A 23,920-nucleotide genomic window follows, 5' to 3' on the forward strand; every position below is an offset into this window, starting at 1 on the left:
GTGGAAGTTTTAGAGTTGTGCCCTTTTAGAATAAGCACATCTTAAAAAAATTGTAATAAATTAATTAATAATCGTAGCGAAATTTTAAAAATCAACGTCTTTCTCTTTCCAAACAGAATACTGAGAACGAATCAAATTATAGTTTTAGAAATATGAAATCTTGTCAATTATGTCACAACCATTTTGGATAGGTACAGTCAAGTGAACAAATAAGTATCTGTTCGAACCACTCAAAAATATGTTACTAAGGCCTTATTGCGTCGGAATAAGAGTCTGTAGTACTTATTTTTGAAACTTTGAATAAGTTCATATTTTTACACTTGACTGTACATTATTTACTAAAACTTCGTATATCTTAAATTTAAGTAGTTTTGTGGTGAAGTTTAGAGTTACATAGCCACATAGGCATCAGGTACCTATCATGCATTTACCGTAACTATATCACGCACTTTCTTCGCACGCGATCCTAAGTCAGGACCGGTCGTCCTTGATTGCTATGCTGCTCGCAGTTCATAGTAATCCGTATGTTACGATCGATTAGTTATACTTAGTAATAACTTACCAACTTAATTAGTCGATTCCACTTTCTAAATTTGATTTCAATGCCATTTATATTTACATATTTTACATTAGGTTTTAACTTTCGATCTCAAATGATGTGGTGATGTTATAAAACTTTTCAAAATTTGCAATATATATTTTTTTAATGTTTTTCAAATATTTGACCTTACTCGTATCATTTCTAGAAAGGCAAATCTGGCAAGCAGATCCATGTCAACAGACACTTTTATTTTCAAAGACAGAAGTACAAGCCACCAAATGATGTAATGACAATACTATTCGAACTGCGAAAATTTACACCTTGCTCACGGATGAACAAATTAGTATATAGTTTTATAGTTAAGCATTACCCATGCAAAACCGATTATGGCGCACGTCCGTGTTATTATGTAAATACTCTAAATACAGTCGCTGGTTGAATATTTGTCATCGTCCTTAATTTACTGGGACGTGTGAATAGGCGGAACAAATAATATTATTTCCATTTTATCGCTTCAATAAATCTACGTGAATTATTAATATTGAAAAATATAATAGATATTTCAATTAGATAATATAAATTTTCGAATCCCAGAAGAGTAAAAGTTGTACTTGAGAGCAATAATAAAGCTAGTATATTAAATTTAATATGCCTCTACAAGATAGACCAAATTTTTTGAGCACACCAATACATAGTTAATATGTAGTATACGAATCGCAGACCGTATGCACGTATATGCGAACGATGATACACGACGAGTCTGAATAGGTAATAGCTTACTTCTACTAGGTGTACTCTATAACAAAATTGGCGTAACCAAGTGCTTAGTAAAATCAGTGAGTTATGAACAGTTATCCAACTACTGGGTGCTAAAACATAATACCCGTTACGACTTTAATATTCTTTGTTCAAATCTAAGCAGAGATGCTTGCAGAACATCAATTTGAAATGTTAATATATTGATCGAACACACATCACATCCTAAAGAGGCGCCACACAAGTTGATTAGTTAGTACACGTGTACTAGTACCAGGCTTGTTTGGACCAGGGTTGCTAGTAAGACTGCGGATTAAACCAGAAATTTCAAACGGAAATACCGTCTGCCTTTGACTTAGCCAGTTAAATGTCGTTCATGTTCCCAATGCCAATGTTACATTAAATAAGAAATTTTGTTAAAAAATGTTTGTTACCTTTGTAGTTACTTGTAAGTACCTAATTATGCACAAATGTAAAATTTAATTACGATTACAAGCCCTCCAAACGGAAGGAATACGGAAGTACTGTTCAGTGGATACGGAAATCTCACTATAAAATGTACAAAAGTAGGTATAATAATTTTCTAGGCTTACTTTATTTTTATTTCCACGCGTCAAAAACCTAACTTAACGCGAGGAAGTAAAGCGTCAAAAATACTACTAGTTATATTAGTCTCTATCTGCGTTCAATTACAAGACTTTTTTGAACATGAAACTACCGTGAACCGTGGTATATTTAATATGAATTACAAGACTTTTAAGTGTTCATAGTGGTTTTATAAAAGTATGTCCTGCCTGAGGCGCGCAGCGCCTTTAACTGCTTTCAATGTTTCATATTAGTCTGAATACCCTTAACGTATTAGAGTGAAACATCTTAAACAGTAAATTTTTAAGAAAAACTGCAACACGTTTAGTGTCGACAGGACCACCATAAAAATGATTCCAGATAATTCTGAGATACAATAAACTAGAAGTTCCAACGCGCCAACCCTACGCCGCAACAAAAAATCGTGAGCAATGTAAATGACTAACAACATTGCAGCACGTAAAATTGCATGTGTCCGCGCACATAACAATTAAAACACGATAGAAAGTGAGCGTTTCGACTCTTGCACATCAAGCGGCTTTAAATAGAAATGGGCAGCGATTGACACGTCCCGGTGTGAGGAATGGGGCGCGCGTGGACGGGGTCGCTTAGCAGATGTGCCTCTGTTGCATGACAACGATGCTGCAACTCGGGGCAGATTCAATTAATTAAATGGGACACAAAAAACAACCAGCCTGTCCAGAGACTGCTACGGATTAGAGTATGGTCTTTATAATTATACCTTGCCGTTTTCGGCTAACTTGAGCCTGCGTATTTTTATAGTATTTATAAGCTGGAATGTTTAGCCCTTACGTGGCTGAATGATATACCCGACCTTTGCAAAGAACTTCTTTTGCAAGCAGCACACGTCAAAGCGGTCTTGTTTTTAGTTCGTTCAAGTTTTACATCTAGTTCTTGCTTTCTCTCTCCTTCAAACGCATATACTTTTTCCTGCACGTGTTTCCTACACTCAGATTATTTTTCAGCAATGGGATTTCAAACGATAGGGCTCAATACGTAGGGAGAAGCATAAAAACTGGCCTCCGCGTTTCCGCTTACTATATTCTAGTTCAGAAAACAAGATGCACTTAGCTTTTCTCTCGTCGGACATCCTCATAAGGTGCCCGCACCAACGCAGCTGACGCCGCATCATATTACATATACCTTACGCCTCTATATCGCAGAAATTAGCTCGTTATAAGCTAAGTAATGCGTAGCGCTGCATTTTATTCAAATTCGAAGGTTTATATTTAGCACATCTGTAGGTACTGCACCATATTCGCAATATTTTTACGTGAACTAAACGGGCATTCATTAATTAGGTGAGTGGGTCGAACTGAATCTCATCCAATCTCATGTGGGGAGAGGGGGGTCTCGGCAAGCATCGCGCAATTATTTCTTTCGCATAAGTGCGAAATTACAACAAAACTGGTTTAATCATGTAAGGTAAACGTACGTACGTAATTTCACGCTTCGGTAAAACTATATATTGTTATCTATTTGCAATTAGAAAATTAAATTAATTGGGCAAGGTAATTAAATAAATTTACGGCATCCTCGTAAAGCTACCTAATTTATAAATACTTACAACTAAATTAGTGGATAAAACAATAAATCGTTACCTATTTGCAATTAGAAAATTAAATTAATTGGGCACGGTAATTAAATAAACTTACGGCATCGTCGTAATGCAACCTAATTTATAAAACAAATACTTACAACTAAATTAGTGGGTATGGTATGGTTTCTATATTGATGGCTACAAAAAATAAATAAACCATTTCTATACTCTATTCACATTAACGAACTAGTAGGTACACAAAAAATAGCCGCACGTGATTGGTTGGAGTGAAACTTCGGTGCTAAAGCCGAACTAACCACTCAGCGGCTGATAGGCTACGTTTCCGCCAGATGGAGGAATGGTTTTATTTCATGAACCAACAGTAACGCTTCATTTACTTATCCTCGCTCCAGTCAGCTGTCTTCACTAGAGCTATGATGTGCGAGGCTAGGTAAATCAAGCGTTTCTATTGGTTTATGAATAACACAATCCTTGCACATCTCTGGTGGAACGCAACCTTAGCGGCGTATCTCTAACCAATAAATACGTGCAGTTGTGTGTACTATAATAGCTTGTTAAATTGAATATAGTTGTAAAACCATTTACAAAATTCCTTAATTTTTGGCTAACATAGTGCACCACAGTTTCAAAATAATGTGCAACTTGTACAAGTAGCAATGACGGTAATACGTGTAGTAGGTATTATTAGTATACCTATTACTTATATAGATAAATACATACTTAAATACATATTAAACATCTAAGACCCGAGAACAAACATTGGTATTATTCATACAAATATCTGCCCCGGCCGGGAGTCGAACTCGGGACCTCAAGCTTCGTAGTCAGGTTCTCTAACCACTTGGCCATCCGGTCGTAAAATGAAGTCTTAAGTCATACGAAACGCTATCCTTGGCGGTCAGCTACCGAGAAAAGGTAGTAACGATTCGGTTTCTTCGTATGTAGGTACACCTAATTAGAAACCGAAACCGCCTTGTGTGGAATGCACTCGAAACCGGTTCCTAATATGGGTCAACATCGACATCGGATCTTATAGCAACAACAAATAAACAAATATGTTGTTTATTGAGTGTGTAATGTAAGATAAGATAAGATAATGTTTTATTTACCAAAATTAAGATCACACAGTCATAGAGATATACTCGTACAATACAATATTAAATCGCCATGCTACTTATGAACTAAAGTTTAACTGTGGTTCACACACTACGTCGAGCCTGTATCGTGTGAGCCCAACAAATTACCAGAGGAGTAGTTACAAACAATGTTCGATTTCACAGAGCAGAGCCCAATGACAAGAAAAAAAATCGCGATATTGCCTCTTAACAATAGTATGTACTCGTAACATGCGATCCTGCGACGCCTCTTGCGGAGAGGAATCCTTCTAATATTCATCATCATCATCAGCCGGAAGAACAAAGGAACAAATTGGGAGGCCCCTTAGAAAGCCACAATGATCGACAACTCGCCACTTGCATCCACCGTTTGTCCGCAACACGCATGATGTCGTCAGTCCACCTGTCTTCCAGTTTGAGGTCGCCACTCGAGGATTTCTAATGTTATTAAAAGTGAAATTTCGTTTGTTTATTAATCAATCAAGTTATGTTCGCCTAGAGGTTGACCTATGTCCTTTCAAGTAGAAGGTCGTGCGTCGGTGAGCTCGCACCTTGGGTTTTTTTTCGCAATTTATATGAGGAATTACGTTTGAAATTTACCACGAGCTTTAGGGGCTGTTTCAGCGTTAACCGACGGTTAAATGTGATGCCGGCTCCGTCTATTCGAACGAAACAAATAGAGACGGCATCACACCTAACCGCCAGTTAACACTAATCAATGGATGGTGAAACAGCCCCTTAGAGTGAAGGAAAACGCCGTGAGGAAGCCCGCACACAAGTGGTAAGAAATTCAGTGCTGTGTGTGAAATTACCAATTCCCACTGGACCCGCGTGGGAACTATGGTCCAAGCCCTCTCATTCAATAGGCATATGCCGAGATGATTAGTCAATCAGAAGTAGATGAACGGTTACTCAAAATGAGCTACACACGACTCTATTTACTACCAAGGTAATAAGAGTGTTTAGATCATTCTGAGCACAACAACTGCTCATCTAATTTTGCTCCTGACTGCACCAGCGGGATGTAAATGACCGATTAAATACCAACGACGAAAAAAAAATTTTTATATGTGTTATTTCTTATTTTCGTTTATTTTGCCATCATCCCAGCCTATATACGTCCCACTGCTGGGCACAGGCCTCCTCTCGGCATGAGAGGGCTTGGGCCGTAGTTCCCACGCGGGCCCAGTGCCGATTGGGAACTTCACAGACACCATTGAATTGCTTCGCAGGTTGTGCAGGTTTCTTCGCGATGTTTTCCTTCACTTTAAAGCTCGTGGTAAATTTCAAATGTAATTTCGCAAATGAATTCCAAAAAACTCAGAGGTGCGAGCCGGGGTTTGAACCCACGATTCTCTGCTTGAGACGCCATAGGTCAAACCATTACGCCACCACTGCTTCAACAGGTCAAATGCAAGTTAATTAGTTATTTGTAACCTAACTCATACTCATTTAAAGGATAATCAAGTGTTTTTCTTCACATATATTAAGCAAAAAAAAAAGGTTAAAAGGGTGAGCATTCTGATGCCTCTCTTAATGTGTCACGTCAATGTCATTCGTCAAGTTTGTGAATTTCGCAATACGACCTTAAACTGGCCGAAAAATTAATTACGAGGTAGTTTCTATGAATGAACTTAGCCTATCAAAGTTAACGGAAACAATAAAAACACGGTGTAGAAGCAGATTTATAATACCGATCGGTCTCTGATGGCCAACAAGCGTAAATCATCTTTAAGGCTCTGACATATAATCAACATAATGTAAAATAATCATCGAAAACGGCTGTAGTTTTTGAGAAAAACTGAAACTAGATAAAATAAAGAAAAATAGGTTTGTTCTTATAGTAGTGTTATTCCGTCAATAACACCAGCGAGTACGGCGAATTATGCTTCAATAAATATTAAGCTTTTTCGCCTTTGTAAGATCTTCTAATGTTTCGTAGAACTGGTACATTTTGTTTAAACATCGTTAAAAACTTTTGCTACGCGGAATCGTAGCAGTTATATTTCTTCTCACAAATAATGACCTTGTTTGTTCAATGTATGAATTATTTTAAATTATATTGAATTATTATATCAATTGTCCAACGGTAAACTAAACCACGCATATTCGAAATAAAATACTTCCTAAGAATTTCCGTAGCGGATGATGATAGTCAATGTTATGACCTTTAAACAGCAGAGCGCATTTTTAGAAGCCCTTACAATGTACAACGTAGCATACAAGGTCAATCATTACAGTAGAGGCTGAAGCGTAGATGTTATCTACTTAGCATTAAATAACACCTAAATGTGTACGAAGCGTGGCGGGTTGACGCGCGAACAAAAGACTTCAACGCGCTGGGGGCCGGAACTTGTCCGTACGCTTTTATGTGGCTATACTTGGTTTGGATAGATAATTAACTAAATGTAAACAAACTAAGATTGGTTTTTTGGAATCTTTTTGTATTTTTTATTTCAATTCCAAATTTTTACTTTTACGGTCATCCAGTAAAATCTAAATTAAAAATACAAACTGAAATATAGATGCACAGAAAAACCAGAAAAATAAGACCATCACTGGGAATCGAACCCAGGTCCTCGGTATTCCGTACCGCGTGCTATACCGCTACACCACTGATGGTCAACGGTACAGACACGAATTTCCCCTATGCACCTCATATCTCAGCTTGTTTGTTTCTTATGTTAGCCACGGTACGGAATACCGAGGACCTGGGTTCGATTCCCAGTGATGGTCTTATTTTTCTGGTTTTTCTGTGCATCTATATTTCAGTTTGTATTTTCAATGTAAACAAACTGCCAGATTTGATACATTCAAAGATTTTAAACATTTTACTTATCTGTCATTGTAATACAAACTAGACTAGTGTATTTCAATACAGAAATGTAAATGTTTAGATGGTTTAGTGGGGGAATTTCAAAATTTAAGACACCAATTGACATTGTTTCGTTAACGTTTAGTTAAATACCTATCCAAACCAATTATAGTTGATGCCCGCGCATCTGTTTATATTTTGGAATTTTGTACTTTTGGTTAATAGTAGCATGGTAGGTAAAGATCTTTCTAAAAATGTATTTAAGTACTATTTTGACTTTATTTTTAATTAAGCTTTCATACATACAGGATTTCCCTAAAACCAAAGGCGGAGGATGATCACCTTAAAATTAAAAATTAAACGAGTTTGTAATAAAGTGCCAATAGCCCAATTTTTTTTTAATAAAAACTTTTGAGCTGATCTATCAGTCCACTTTATTTTTATTTTAACATTCATTTGAGCAAACCGTTTGGTAACACCATAGCAAAAGTGACAATAAGGGGCTACGCACACGGCCTATTTTTCAGGCGTAGACGACGCGGGTTTACGACACCGAAAATGACTAATATAAAAGGTAAAACGTCGTAAATGTCGTTTCTAGGTCGATAGAGTCAATATGTAAGTATCATCTGAACACTAAATGATCACCGACTAAATTGCTTCTGCGCATGCAAGGCCGTTTAACGACAGGAAGAGTTAAGGGGAAGTGCGCGGAGTATGCAGATGGAAACTTTAACTAAGAAACTTAGCTTAATCCTATTAATATTATAATTACGAAAGTTTGTAAGTCCGTTCGTTGGTTACGTACCTACCTTTTCACGTCTAAACCGCTGAACCGATTTAGATAAAAACCGGTATAGGTACTGATAGTTTGAGTCCCAGGGAAGAACATAAAATAGTTTTCATCCCGGAAATTGCATAGTTCCTGCGGGATAGCAATAAACGAAGACTACGCGAACGCATCGAGGGGATTTACTAGGCTTTCATGAACGTTTTCCTCAATTGATCGCTTTTTCCTCGCCCGTACAGCGAAGTCCGCAAGAGCAATGCTCCCGCGCAAATGTACCTACTTGAACTAAAAATAGAGCGTGGCATTACTGCGCGAACGCATTGCGGGGATGTACCGCAACCAAATATCAGCGCAACGTACATATGTCATTGTATTTTTTTTTCAGTGTTAGTCTAGCTGGAATGTTAAATTTTCATCTGTCGCATCAACATAAAAAAGTTGTCTTGAGAAGGCTCGAAAGTAATTAATTTACCCAGTCGCTGGTCCCAAAGGAAGACCAGCGCCGTTCGCAAGACCGGCAGATTGCTGATGTGAGACCATTTCGTGACATGCATTACTATTTCTTATTTTTTTTATTCTTTTCCATTCTTGCCATGTCACGAATGAATGTTTTCTTTCTTTCAGTTCATTTCCAATTTTAGTCCTATATATCCAATTACAAGAAGTAGGTATAGTAATTTAATAATTACCAACTATTAATTACTCATAATTAATACAGATACACTTTATTCGATGGCATACCTAATAATTTATTTCATTATCTACATAATTATTAAACAGTTCACTGATTTACTTCAAAACGCAATCTGTATTATAAATAACCAATTTCAATGAGATATTTTTTGTAGATTAATTTAATAATTAGCAATTATTAACTAGTCATCGTTACTCACAATTAACATAGGTGTATGTTATTCGATGCTAAAAATATTTATTCTATAATCAACAATTTAGAAAATGGTACACCTACTTTATTTATTTTCTACTTCATCGAATCTAGGTAACATTAACAACTTATATTATGTATAACAAATACTATCTAACATCCAAAACAAACTATACATAAACTAAACTATGTTACAAAATAAAAACGTCATCCAAATTTTCTGCCTCAGGCATTGACCCCAAGACACTGGCAGCATTACCTCTCTGAACTGTTATTCCCAATCTTTGCGAGAGGTAAGTGCCAGCCCTGGGGTCGCCTGAGGCCAAAACCAGACGAGTAGATAAGTTCTTGATAAAAAAATTGTGTCTTCCGACCATGGTCCCATGTTCTCGAAAGCACGCGCCGCAAACTCATGATAGTTTGTTAAAGCTGAGTATTTGAGGCGCTTGTTTATCTGAGCCTGTTTAGCAGCCGGCCTAGCTCTGAGCGCGGTGCTCTGGATGTGAGACGCAGCAAGTGTCGACACACATCGCGTCCCACACCAAAGTTCGTCATTCAATTTAGTGCAAATCACCAATTTTCATAAGATAATTTTTTTAGTTATAAAAACTATGATAATAAGCACTTTAGTAGTGCATCCACGAAATTTAATATACACGTACTTAAGGAATGACCAACAGGTTGATCGTGCTAATGGTCCAGTCGATCGTAGCATGACACAAAAGTACGTAGAGTAATATGTTTGTGAAATAAATATGCTGATTAGGGGAGCAATTACGTGGATTGATAGACCGCATCGCTGTAGTCAGTAAACAGTAGATCTAGCTATTGGAAATCAAAAAATTAAAAACACCACAATATATTTTGCATACCTATCAACCGCGCAGCCCATTCTCTCTAGATTTTTTCCCTGTTCCACAATAAAATGTCTTATTTATTACTCATCTCATCTTATTGAGATGAGTTCCTATAAAAATACAAGTTTAAACTTTTTTTTTCTTTGAAAGGCGATGTGAAATGATCGAGGTTGATTGGACAAGGACTGCTTTTTAAATTGGTCCCAGACCAATTTGCCGGGGATTCCAAGGATGACAATAAACAAAACACGACTACAGTAAACATGTTATTTAAGCACCTTTCGCGTACAAGAATTCAAGGGCTGAATTAAAAAATATATTATAAGTAGGTATCTAGTTCTTTTTAAACTTTAAACTTACGCTTTTTATCCGCATACTTCAGTCACGTTTCGTTTTTAATCGAAATAATATAGTAGATAGTTAAATTTTTGCCCCGCTTTCCTTATGTATAGGTTTTTAGTAATCCGTTTGCAATCATTATTTTTAAATATTACAATTTGTCAGATTAAACAGTGTATTGCATACTTACCTTAGCTTGTCTAAGCTAAGGTGATGCGTGCCTTATTCAACTAAATCAGTTTATTATGGCTAGTAAAACAGCAAATATTTTTAACCGCCTGAGTCTAACGGGGATTTAGTTCCCCATTAGACTTAGGCGGTTATTGTAAAGATTTGCTATCTAATTAGTCATAATGAACCGATTTAGTTGAGTGAGGCACGCGTCATCTTAGCTTATACAAGCTCTACCATTGATCAATAAAGTGTCATGCATGAGCACGCATGACATTTAATTTTTCACTTAGGTACTACACTTGTTCATTAGTTACTTTCTCTTAATCAATTAGCGGTTGCTCGTAACTTTATCAGCGTCCCGTAGGAACTTAACATTATCGCGGGATAAAATATAGCCTATGTTACTCGCTGGTATATAGCTTTTTGAAGGTTTAAGATTTTTTAAATCAGCTCAATTATTTTTAAGTTTATCCATAAACAAACATGTAATCAAATATTTCCTCCTCATAATCTCAGTTTAAATTTAAATAGTATATCTATACTATAATAAAGCTGAAGAGGGTCGAAAGTCTGTACATGGAAGATATTCCACAAAAAGTTGGCTGGGGATACTTAGAATCGATAACAGAAACGTTCCAATAGTTTTTAGAATTTTTGTCTGTTTGTCTGTTTATCTGTTTGTCGTTTATTTGACCGCGCATCACGTGAGAACGGCTGAACGGATTTTTACGCAAACTTTACTAATCCGACGAGAAATCCCCGGCCAGGTTATAGGCTATAAAAATTTGACCCTTAGGGTATAAAAATTCAACCCTTAAAAGTGGAGGTAGCTACTACATTCGATTGAGTTAAGTTTCCACCTTCAAGTTTTTAAATACGTGCTATGACTATCAAGTACCCTGATAAACTAACAGATGGCGCTGAAATTAATTAACGTTGTGACTCGAACTGAGGAAGGATTTTGCCAAATTAACTAAGTTTAAAAGAAGGAGTACGGATATCAACAAATTTAATTGAAAAATTTAATTGATTTAACAATACGATCAAATTAAACGACAATAAAGTAATTGCCACACATTCCAGTGCCATCTTTAGAGAGCTGGGTAAACAGTAAGTAATGGAGTAAACTAATAAAAAAGAGTTTACGTACATATAAAGAAAAACTAATAGTACTACCGTATATGGTTGTACTGAGGGTTGTACTTAGTTTTTTTAGCATTTGAAAAAGGGTTAAGTACAATCTTGACGAGTCTTCTTATTGAAAGAGGTTTAAAAAAAAACAGTTACTTTTACTTATGATACCAAAAAGCATGTAAATGATCATTATATCCTTGCTAATTGTTACTATTTGCTGTGACTTATTTTTCAAAAAGTTTTTTTCAATAAAAGACACATCAAGATCGCTTGCCTTCTTTCTAATGCTAAAAAAAAGAAGTATAGTAATGGTAAAATCAACATACACATCAACACGCGAACGTGTATAATTGCATAATGTATACATCTATCTTCTATCTATACAAAAGTTGGATGGGGATACTTAGAATCGATAACAGAACACGTTCCAAACAGTTTTTAAAATTTTTGTCTGTTTATCTGTTTATTTGACCACGCATCACCGTGAAAACGGCTGAACGGATTTCATGCAAACTTCAAACAAACTAATTTGTCGAGAAAATTCCCGGTCAGGTTATAGACTTTAAAAATACTACCTAAAAGAGGGGGTTTTGGTAGCCGCTACTCTCGATTGAGTTAAGTATTGCATTGTATCTTATTTCCAATTAGGAAGTAGGTGGTATTTATTATTTTCAACTGTTTTACTCATAATTAATACAGATACACTAATTCGATGGCCCAGTAATTTATCCCAAATCTACTAATTTTAAAGACCGGCAGATTGCTGATGTGAGACCATTTCGTGACTGCATTACTAATTCTTATTTTTTTATTCTTTTCAATTCTTGCCATGACGAATGAATGTTTTCTTTCTTTCAGTTCATTTCCATTTTATCCTAACTATCCAATTACAAGAAGTAGGTAACATAGTAATTTAATAATTACCAACTATTAATTATCATAATTAATACAGATAATTTATTCGATGGCATACCTAATAATTATTTCTTATTTAATTATTAAACAGTTCACTGATTTCTTCGAAGAACTAAAAATAACAACTTAATGAAAAAATTTTATGCAAATTTAAATTAGCAATTATTAACTAGTCATCGTTACTCACAATTAACATAGGTGTATGTTATCCGATGCTAAAAATATTCTATAATCAACAATTTAGAAGATGGTACACCTACTTTATTTATTTTCTACTTCATCGAATCTAGGTAACATCAACTTAGATTATGTATAACAAATACTATCTAACATCCAAAACGAACTATACATAAACTAAACTATGTTACAAAATAAAAACATCATCCATTTTCTGCCTCAGGCATTGCCCCAAAACACTGGCAGCATTACCTCTCTGAACTGTTATTCCCAATCTTTGGCGAGGTTAAGTGCCAGCCCTGGTCGCCTGAGGCCAAAACCAGCGAGTAGATAAGTTCTTGATAAAAAAAATGTCTTCCGACATGGTCCCATGTTCTCGAAAGCACGCGCCGCAAACTCATGATAGTTTGTTAAAGCTGAGTATTTGAGGCGCTTGTTTATCTGAGCCTGTTTAGCAGCCGGCCTAGCTCTGAGCGCGGTGCTCTGGATGTGAGACGCAGCAAGTGTCGACACACATCGCGTCCCACACCAAAGTTCGTCATTCAATTTAGTGCAAATCACCAATTTTCATAAGATAATTTTTTTAGTTATAAAAACTATGATAATAAGCACTTTAGTAGTGCATCCACGAAATTTAATATACACGTACTTAAGGAATGACCAACAGGTTGATCGTGCTAATGGTCCAGTCGATCGTAGCATGACACAAAAGTACGTAGAGTAATATGTTTGTGAAATAAATATGCTGATTAGGGGAGCAATTACGTGGATTGATAGACCGCAAAATTAAAAAACACCACAATATATTTTGCATACCTATCAACCGCGCAGCCCATTCTCTCTAGATTTTTTCCCTGTTCCACAATAAAATGTCTTATTTATTACTCATCTCATCTTATTGAGATGAGTTCCTATAAAAATACAAGTTTAAACTTTTTTTTTCTTTGAAAGGCGATGTGAAATGATCGAGGTTGATTGGACAAGGACTGCTTTTTAAATTGGTCCCAGACCAATTTGCCGGGGATTCCAAGGATGACAATAAACAAAACACGACTACAGTAAACATGTTATTTAAGCACCTTTCGCGTACAAGAATTCAAGGGCTGAATTAAAAAATATATTATAAGTAGGTATCTAGTTCTTTTTAAACTTTAAACTTACGCTTTTTATCCGCATACTTCAGTCACGTTTCGTTTTTAATCGAAATAATATAGTAGATAGTTAAATTTTTGCCCCGCTTTCCTTATGTATAGGTTTTTTAGTAATCCGTTTGCAATCATTATTTTTAAATATTACAATTTGTCAGATTAAACAGTGTATTGCATACTTACCTTAGCTTGTCTAAGCTAAGGTGATGCGTGCCTTATTCAACTAAATCAGTTTATTATGGCTAGTAAAACAGCAAATATTTTTAACCGCCTGAGTCTAACGGGGATTTAGTTCCCCATTAGACTTAGGCGGTTATTGTAAAGATTTGCTATCTAATTAGTCATAATGAATCGATTTAGTTGAGTGAGGCACGGGTCATCTTAGCTTATACAAGCTCTACCATTGATCAATAAAGTGTCATGCATGAGCACGCATGACATTTAATTTTTCACTTAGGTACTACACTTGTTCATTAGTTACTTTCTCTTAATCAATTAGCGGTTGCTCGTAACTTTATCAGCGTCCCGTAGGAACTTAACATTATCGCGGGATAAAATATAGCCTATGTTACTCGCTGGTATATAGCTTTTTGAAGGTTTAAGATTTTTTAAATCAGCTCAATTATTTTTAAGTTTATCCATAAACAAACATGTAATCAAATATTTCCTCCTCATAATCTCAGTTTAAATTTAAATAGTATATAGTATATAGGTACTCGTATTAGTTAAACTATTTTAAACGTGGTGGACATTAACATTATCTTTATTACTGACGTCTTCGCTCTGCTTAGTGTGAGTTGCACCAAGTTACTGTAATCATAACCAATGTCAAACTAGTCATCAAATTCGTTTTAATTTGACGTCTGGTTTGCAGAAAACGCATCCGAACTTGACCGTTAAGACTGAAGTATACTAAGCACGATAATACTTAGTACCTAATATTATACTAAAGTGTAGTGCATTAAGTCAGCTAATGCAACCTTAAGAGCCGTTCACACGCAGAGGAATCTGCAATTACTGGCATTTGGGTCGGCTCTGAGGCCACGGATCAAGGACGTCGATACACGCGTAGCTGTCGACGTGACACTGTTTAAGACATAGGTTCTCAACGTGGGCTTGTGGGCGTTGAAAACGTTCATGGGGGCAGTGGCAGTTAGTGTTCCTAAAAACTCGAGACTTGGCCCGAAATTTGAAGCTTCGAAGTTCTTTTTTAGCTGGGCTGATGGATAGATTTCGAAGAGCCAGTTATTTAAAGAAGTGCCGGATTCTTAAAAAAAGGTTGTAGCCATTTCAAGGGCTTAAAAATATATTGTGCCTCTACAATGTAGTCTACATGATAAATTACTGTGATGAATTGGGATATCGTGTTTATAATATCCGCCCTCTTCAGACAATAAGTGATATCTCGAAAAAAAAATGTGTTATTTATACCATCTGATACAGAATGTCTTAAGCGTCAGCACAACAGTAAAGCCGCACAAAAGCTGTTTTTTTTTTAGATATCACCTAATGCCTTGAAGACAGTATTAAAAATAATGTAATATTCAGATAAAGATTCCATATTTGATAAATATCTATAATATGATGTTCGAGTCCAATTAAAGTATTCAGTTAGATTTTGAACTTCGAGCATTACAGTCGACCAATTGGATTCCTGTGCCACCATAGAACCTTATTTTATTATAGTAAATAATTTTATTGTTTAAATGATAAGGTGACCCCGGGGCTATTGTAATTAGGGGGATATTGTATCTGAGCTGTCTGATGGCGTCCTTACGAACGCCATGTTCTTCTCGGCCATTTCACGTTGTGTTCACCAGAAGATTGTATTCACACAACACACATGAACATGGCGAACATGGCGCCGTAAGGACGCCATCAGACGGCTCAGATAAAATATCTCCCCAGCTACAATAGCCCGGGTCACCTTATACCACTTTCATCCGTACTTTTCATCAGGTGAGACAGGGGTCAATCACGGGTCAGTTTTATGTAAAAAAAAAACTATGAAAAATTAACGTCACTGAATGACGGCCAGACAACGCACAGCCTAAACCACTGAAACTATAGATTTTAAACTTAGCAGACATTCGAGGGTCATAGCTGTACACAAAAAAGGGGGTTCGAAATTCCCACGAGATAGAGAGCTAGCCTATTTTTCAATAATCGTAAACCTTCGGCAAGGTAGCTGAGGGATAAAGCTACTTTGTTTAGGTATACCATGCTTAACGAATGATGTAAGTGTCATGATGACATGGTTCTGTCTGTGGCCTTACCTACATTAGTAGTAACCTATAACTATTTATAAACAAAAAATCTAGAGGTATTTGTGAAAAAACTAAAATCCAGAGTATATATTTGATACATTTCGTAAAATTTTGCATAATATAAATTTGTTCCATGGGAAAAGTTGTTCAGTCTAAAAAAATATCCTGTTTAAGAAAGTGAAACTCATCTTCATCGCGAGTCGTTCGCGATTCCAGTCCCGTTATGGCGGTGAACCACTTGAAAATAAATCTTTTAGAAATTATGATACAAAACTTTATGATACTGAACTTAAAGGAATTTACAAATAAAGAAAAAGTGATACAAGATATATCATGTATTTGATGATATCGAACGCATAATGCGAGACGAAACGATCTAAGTACACTCTCATTAGTCACAAAGACTTCACATGTAGGCAACACAAACACCGATTACCCTTAAGGCCCACATTCATACGGACTCTGTAATTTACAAAATAAATTAGAACCAAGAATCAAGCCGCCTACAAATATAATTTAGGTATGTATTACAAAACTCAAGGATTGCGGTCAAATACGTGCCTCACCAAATTCGATACAGAACAGTGGGTACGGTACTTAGTAGTTGTCCATTCAATAAATTATAAATCAATGAGTCTCAACCATGACATCATTTATTTAGGTTTACCAATCTAAATAGAGGACTTCAATCATTCAGCTTATTTAAAAGCACGGCGACTCTCAAAGGGCGTAAAGCACAAAATACAACTTTACAGAAGCAAAAAACTGGTTTTTTTTTTTTTTTTAATTATAGTTCTGCTGTTTCTAATGTTAAATAAAAAAGTCTTTTATTGACGAAAAGATTAGAATTTCTTGTAGTTTTTGTTAATATACTCCAATTGGATGCAAACTATATGATTACAGAGATACGTGCACTATACGCCATGGCAAAAACACGAGGATTGAATCAGATGTACTTTAAGACCTAGTAATCTTAGCTTATCTTGGTTCACAAGGGTGTAAAGGTAACAATCACAAATTTTGCTTACAATAAGGTCGTATAGGAAAGTTTAACTTCTTTTTTTATGGTAATTAATTAGGCCGTTTCAGACAGTAAAAAAATCGTATTATTCCATAATTTTGATTATATTAGGCTGCGGTGTTAAGAAATAAAAATTGACGGTGAAATATTTGGTGGTCGTTAAGGACAGTTAAATAAATTACTACAATTCTTAAATTTTTTTCGAGGCAATAAAGGGAGTGTAAAAATATGTGTCGCTGTAATACCGGTGTTTTTTAACATACTTACTTTATACTTACTGCTTCGATGATTATACAATGTAACTTTTTTGTTCTTTATATCCTAATTTTTGAAAATAAATGTGTTTAGGGACTAAAACAACACAGGCCGTAAAGGACATTTTTGAGGGAATTTCCTTACGTGGATTATACTGACCGATAGAGAGAAAAAAACTGTATAAGATGCCATATAGAGAGTTCCTTCACGTCCAAATATCCTTTACGGCATTTGAGCCTCAAGGTATCGATATATTAAGGTAGGTATTTTTTGATTTTCACGGAAACCGCTCAGATAAAATTTATTAAACAAAGGTTTGCTCCCATTCGCTTTTATTAAGTAGGTATATTGTATCTTTTCTCTATTGTAACTAATTGGAAACAAATGAGTTGTGTTTATGCCTGAACGCTAGCCTACATGCGGCTTCAAACGCGTAAACCATTTGGCCTAGCAATTTAATCGAAATTCCAAGATGTCACAAAAATTTCACGTCTCGAAACAGTGTTTGAAATTTTGGAATTTTATTCCAATCCCGTGGGAATTTTGGGATGAAAGAAAGCGTAGTTTTGTGTTATTCCAGACTTTCAGCTATCTACATACCAAATTTCGTCGAAAAATCCAGGATGCCCCAAAAACTGCCGAAGGAATTCTCAAAATTACATCATTAATTTAATTAGCGTTGCTCAAAATACTTGCGCCAAAGTACTTGTCTTTAATCCCAGTTGTTGTAGTTTAACGCGCTAAGGTAATGTAAATTAGAAAAGTTTATAGCCGTTAGGTTTTCTTATTATATTTTTTTTCTACGCTACTTTCTTAATATTTTTACCGTAATAACCTTCTAGTCTTAGAAAACTTAAAAAAAAAGGTAATCGGTAAACGTTCTCAAGTTATGAATTGACCAAAGGGAAATAGGTATTTGTTTTTAAAGTATTACATCAACATACAAATTAACAATATATTTAGCAACAGCTAAGTAAAGTCATAAATAAAATGTAATTGTAATCTAAACATTAATAATTGTAATTAAAACTATTTCTTACAGCAATTCGTACGTTTAATATAGTTTCTCTTCCGACACTTGTTGGCATTGGCGATGCGATTTCGCGGATACGTACTACATCGCAATGGCTTATAATGCGTATGTTTTACTTGCATAGTTAGATTCCACTGCAATGGCCGCCCATCGTTCGCTATTAAAACAGTTACCAAATATGCACCCGTCACGCTCTCAAAAGTACGCATGCATCTATGCACTACGCGGTTGTTGGTATAGGGCAAGCTTTTATTGTGTTGATTCGCGCTGTGGCAATCTTGTGATTATCACTAACCTTGCCGGCTTACAATAAATTCTCTGTAATTTAATTGTTGTTTGAATATAAATTCCAGACGGAAAATCCTCGAGACCTCATTACGTAAGACAGTTCGCTGCTATTATTTTGAGCTAAATTATGGTCGGGTGCGATTAGCACGACGACACTGCCAATGTTTGCATATTATACAAAAGTGGTTAATCCGAGGACACGAGAAGTAAATGACAAATTACACAATAGTAAGCAAGCTAGGACCCTTATCAAACACTGGGCTCACGTGCGCAAACGACAGCAATTAATATTGCCTCCACAGACGATGATGAGTTCATTGTTTGCGAGTGGCGACCGAAACGCTTGCCCAACCGGCGTGCCTCGCTGCAGGCCGCAAGGACGACGCCGCCGCGGGCTCAACGCGGCCACATATTAGACTGACCGCTTTACAGCGTGTACAGACTACCTCTCAGCTCCTGGCTAGCTTACTAGTGATCAGTTAAGCCAAACGATCACTTCGTCATATTACACAAAGAGGCTATTAAACAAATGATTTAACTCTGACAATATTTTAAATTCCTAATCGGTAGTTTCGTCACAGCTAACGCAATGAAGTTGGAAATACTGCACACCAGACCGGTAGTTAATTTGATTGATAACACGCACATCACAGCTCGTTTTATCTTCAAACGATAAGTTTTGCAAGTGAGTTATTAAATATCGGGTATGGCTGTTATCATTCGCACACAAACTATTGATGAATTGAGTTTGAAGGCAAATATGATATGATACCTAATTATAACAGCAGACATTAAAGTTCTGTTGCAAGGTTTCATAAATGAGATATTTCATAAACGCGCCAACTCTAAGCACTAACTTTATCTCGATAAAACTAATTAAGTAGGTACCACAATGACTATTATAGTTAATTGTAGCAAGATTTACTCAAGCAAAGATCATTCAACGGCTTTGCCTTATTTTCACATAAAACAGAAATTTGTAATAAGAACAATTGAAAATAGCACTTTCCCGTTCCTCAAATGTTCCTTTGTATTGTCATCACGTAAGTAGTTTAGGATACAACAAAATGTTGTAAGTCGAAAATAACATACGCGTCGCGCGTTGCCGCAAACGCTTATACAATAATGTCGACTGAACAAATAGTTGTATGTTCCGCATTTCTACTGAGCATCGTTTAAGCAGGACGTTACGTGCGACGCAACTCACTCGACCGATTCACCTAAACCCTAGCTAAACTATAGGTGTTAGTAAATAAATCAATAATTCAATTATATTCGTATTACAATCTCGTCCGTAAACTCTGTCACATGTGTTTGTATCTTCACTCGATTCCCAAAGGCTTTAAGAAAAGTAGTGTTCAACGTTTGCAAGACCTGTTTTAGGATATTAAATAATTTGTTCATCAAAGTCCTTTCCATTTCAATTCAGATGGGCTTGTTTCACAATAAATGCGATTTATTTCTGTTATTAGCAGTTTGAAACTGACAGATTCTAGATGTTTTCCATGGTATGTCCAAACATCGGTCTTAGCGACCGTGGAATGTTCTGTTTGAGAATGAGCGATTTTAATTTGCCGGGTGCCAATCAAGGCTTATTATCTGGAGTCTGCCATGGCATTAGTATTAAGGAACCAATGCTCGGAATTCGAAGCAATTGCAATAGGTTGCCGCAATTAAGCTCTACGTCCTCGGTTTCGGTTCGGTCGAAAGTGCAAATAAGAAAATCACTCAGTGTTGCGAACGTAGGCCATTTTTCGCCTCAAGACTATTCAGGACGAGAATCAGTGACGAAAAAATCTGAGAAACGATTGTCGCTTATTTAGGCTACTTCAATTAGAAAAATTAAGGGTGCAATATATAGGTAAGTATTCAGTTTAGTGTTAATAATTGCGTCAATTATCTTTATTTTACGGACTAGTTAAAGCGGCCAAATTTTGCCGTTTGGCTACCTTAACCTGCCGAAACTGAAGGGTACTACGAAGCTCGAAACTAGAATTTGTGTTGTGCGGTCCCTCTGACACTTGTACTATTATTTACTACGAGAGCGAGAGGGACCGTACGACACGAACTTCGAGTTTCGTAGTAGCCCTGCTGTCTGCCTGCCGAAAAATGTGACACCAAACTGAAAACGTAGTGCAAAAGAAGTTTTGTTAACTTTATGCGGGAATTAAGTACAATCAGTTTAACGCAGGTAAGTGTGGCAAATTGTTCCTAACTATTTAATAAACGTTAACTATAAGTAGTTGCTGTTACCTTCACACGCCGTTTACCGGAATACATGGCTAAGAATAATGACAAAGATTTTTTTAGCGCGAAACGTGATATTAAGATATGTAGGTATATGAGGTTTTAGGACCCTGTGAAATTTATTTACGTTTTAGCTGTCTACGAGTAAATTCTCTTCCGGTGCACTTTAGCCAGGTAAGTTTGATACGCTTTATAGGTGCATTTGCTACTAAAAGTGTGCATCTTAGTAAAAAGGTCAATGTTCCCTAAATAGATTATAATCAAAATAAGAAAGGCTAGCACTACTTCGACGGGTGACTTACCTACCCAGTTTTCGTGCTAGGTATTAAAAATTCAACGAATCATCACATCACACAACTTTCACTAACGGTGAGCCGCCGTACGACTCTCTACCCCGCCGACTTTACCTTTACGACTAGAAGAGTTTTACCAAAACAGCAAGGGCACGTGCTGATTTGAAATCATGCAACTATTTCAATTTTCTACGCACGCGATAAAAATACGTTACTCATCTTCAATTAGGCGTCAAGCATTCTAGCGTACATTAGCTATAGAAATCGGCTAGCAAATCGATAGCCAATGGAAGAGTAAATGAAATATTAATGCTTAAAATATTTGTATTGCTTAGAAAGTTTCGCATGAGCCGCATTGGACCGGCCGTCGCATGCGCGCGCGCTCTGCGCGAGAGAGCGCGGCGCGGCAACTCCCAGGGATGACGTTTGCAATAGGAATACTAATAGACAATAGTTAAGTGAGGAATGTACCATGTTTTTTTAGTGGGAGTTTGAATCCCGAAAACTCAAATTTGTAGGTCGGTACGTACTGTTTATTACTGTTTAATATTTATTTGGTAAGCATGAATTTTTAATGCCTTTTTCTCACGGTTATCATAGTATTAAATTTATTACTGGCTTGTTACGTAATTAGATCGAGATCACCACTATGCTCAGTGAGATCTGCGATGATCGTATCTTGCCTTGATTGTATCGGACCGTTCAGCCTTGCAAGTGTCTGTTTATTCCCCAACACAAAGCCTCGCTTTGTTTGTCGAAAGTAAGAGTACTGATTATGAATATGGTGAAAATCATTGAACAAACCAAACAGGCGGCCGCGCAGCGCGACGCGACCCACTGTCCGGCGCCGCCCGCAGAGCGACCCACGAATAGATTTCACTTTTCACATTTCCAATGAAAGACCCCACATAATTATGTTCCTAACAACAAATCAATTTACGAGCACGTGCCCTGCAATGTTTTTGGCAGTCCCATTCATAAATGCAGATTTATATGTAATAATCAGCTGACATAGAGGTTACTGTCATGCTGTTATGTAAACAGGACTTCCTCAAGAACGGGTAAAATGACATAATTATTTTTTGCCCCCTCGTAAGAACTATTCAGACTTGTTAAAATAAATTAAAAATTATATGTTCACGGGGAAAATAAGTAATAAAACTGATATTATTTCTAACCTGGCATGTCTTTCCAAATATCCGCAATGGGGTTGGTCCAGGAGGTTTCAATTTCACAAATACAGTTTGTCTGCGAACTTTATGTCCGAATTGACACAATAACTTATCTTGAACACGAGCACAGAGCCTACTCGGGCTTAAACACGCCATAGCTACAACTGCAACGAAACGCTTGAGGACATGAACTACATAACACTCGAGCATTCAACTTCTCCTCCCCACTTACAGCTGATTGTCAATCGCCATTATTGTGAACAGTTGCCAGAAAACGATTCATTTTGTATATGGCAAGTAATAAGTTCCGTCAAAATATCGCATCGTTTTAATTGATACCTAAAACAGCACAGCGAAACTTATCTATGGCTTTTTTCTTAGGTTGTCGCCTTGATTACCTATCAATGTCAAATTGTCAAATTTGACAATATTCTATAGGCAGCCTTCACATAACCTAACCTATAACAGTGTTTAAAGCCATAAAATCAGTACGTTTCTTCTTTTATTAAGACATTTATTATTGGATGATAAAGATGATACCACGTGTTTCAACATTAATGAATGTTCTTAAGAACTTAGAACGATGTTTCCTTTCTTCACTTGGGCATCCGCCGCGAGGTAATATTATTGTATACCATAATCTTGTTCCCAAATTTCTGTGCTTATTAATTCCTTTTCTTATATTTAAAATTTCTTTACAGAATTTGCTGTGGCTTACGTTTATGAAGAAAAACAAATAACACCAAAAAAGTTTTCGCTGAAAGATATTGTCGGCGATGGTTTCTTATTAGCAGTTCCTAAATTCAGAAGAACTGTAGAAAAGAGGCTAACAAGGAAGTTTGGATCCCCCGATTATCATTGGAAGATGCTGGTGCCACAGACCAACATTAAAGTGTGCCAATGTGGTCACCACCATGAACGAGGGCGACTTTGTGGTCAGTTCAACAATCATACAAATAAAATCAACATTCATCTTTTCATGATTTAGTGCAGTGTTTGTGCAATTTATTGAATTTTACAGAGCATTGCTATAAAAGAGTTGAAGAAGAAACCAAGCTAATCCAGACACAAATCAAACATAAGCTTGGATCTGGGCCAATCCAGAATGACGTTATAGTGCTGTACAAGGGAGAAAACCTTCCAGAGAAGGTAAATATTTTGTTTTTCAGAATTAACTCCAGAACCCACAGATACACATGATGTCCATCAAATTTTAACACATTCAGCCCCAGTTATACGACGTCTGTGACTTTTTAGTTCTTACTCCTGTGCCAGTGACACATTGTGACTGCTGTGGGATATGTGGGAGGCATAGCGGAAGAGCTTAGTGGATCGTCACGTCGCTAAGCCCTTTCGCTATGCCAGCCTTAAGGAGGTACAAATTCTGCTGACACACACGCATGTCAATAGGAGCAAGAATTTTTGATCACAAATGTTGTTACTGGCACTGGAATGTATTACGTCTGTGACTTTTAGTTCTTACAAATATGTGTCACTGGCATAGTGACTGCTGTGGGATAAATAAATAAA

General features: G+C 36.5%; 2 protein-coding genes across 2 annotated transcripts in view; one reads left to right on the forward strand and one right to left on the reverse strand.

The window, feature by feature from the left end:
• qless (decaprenyl diphosphate synthase subunit 1 qless) overlaps positions 1–22,628 on the reverse strand; it is a 62,675-nt gene extending 40,047 nt beyond the window's left edge. The window contains exon 1 of the mRNA XM_074086975.1: positions 22,397–22,628. Within this exon, the coding sequence (XP_073943076.1) occupies positions 22,397–22,600 (204 nt within the window). The 5' untranslated portion in view covers positions 22,601–22,628. The remainder of the gene's footprint in view (positions 1–22,396) is intronic.
• Positions 22,629–22,815: 187 nt separating this feature from the next.
• LOC141427189 (large ribosomal subunit protein bL32m-like) lies at positions 22,816–23,668 on the forward strand. Its single transcript, XM_074086421.1, has 4 exons — positions 22,816–23,008; positions 23,092–23,325; positions 23,412–23,539; positions 23,648–23,668. Exons 1-4 carry the CDS (start codon positions 22,915–22,917, stop codon positions 23,666–23,668), a joined length of 477 nt encoding a protein of 158 aa, XP_073942522.1. The 5' UTR covers positions 22,816–22,914.
• The last annotated feature ends 252 nt before the right edge of the window (positions 23,669–23,920 follow it).

This window comes from Choristoneura fumiferana, chromosome 4 (assembly GCF_025370935.1).
Source record: "Choristoneura fumiferana chromosome 4, NRCan_CFum_1, whole genome shotgun sequence".
Classification (NCBI taxonomy): domain Eukaryota; kingdom Metazoa; phylum Arthropoda; class Insecta; order Lepidoptera; family Tortricidae; genus Choristoneura; species Choristoneura fumiferana.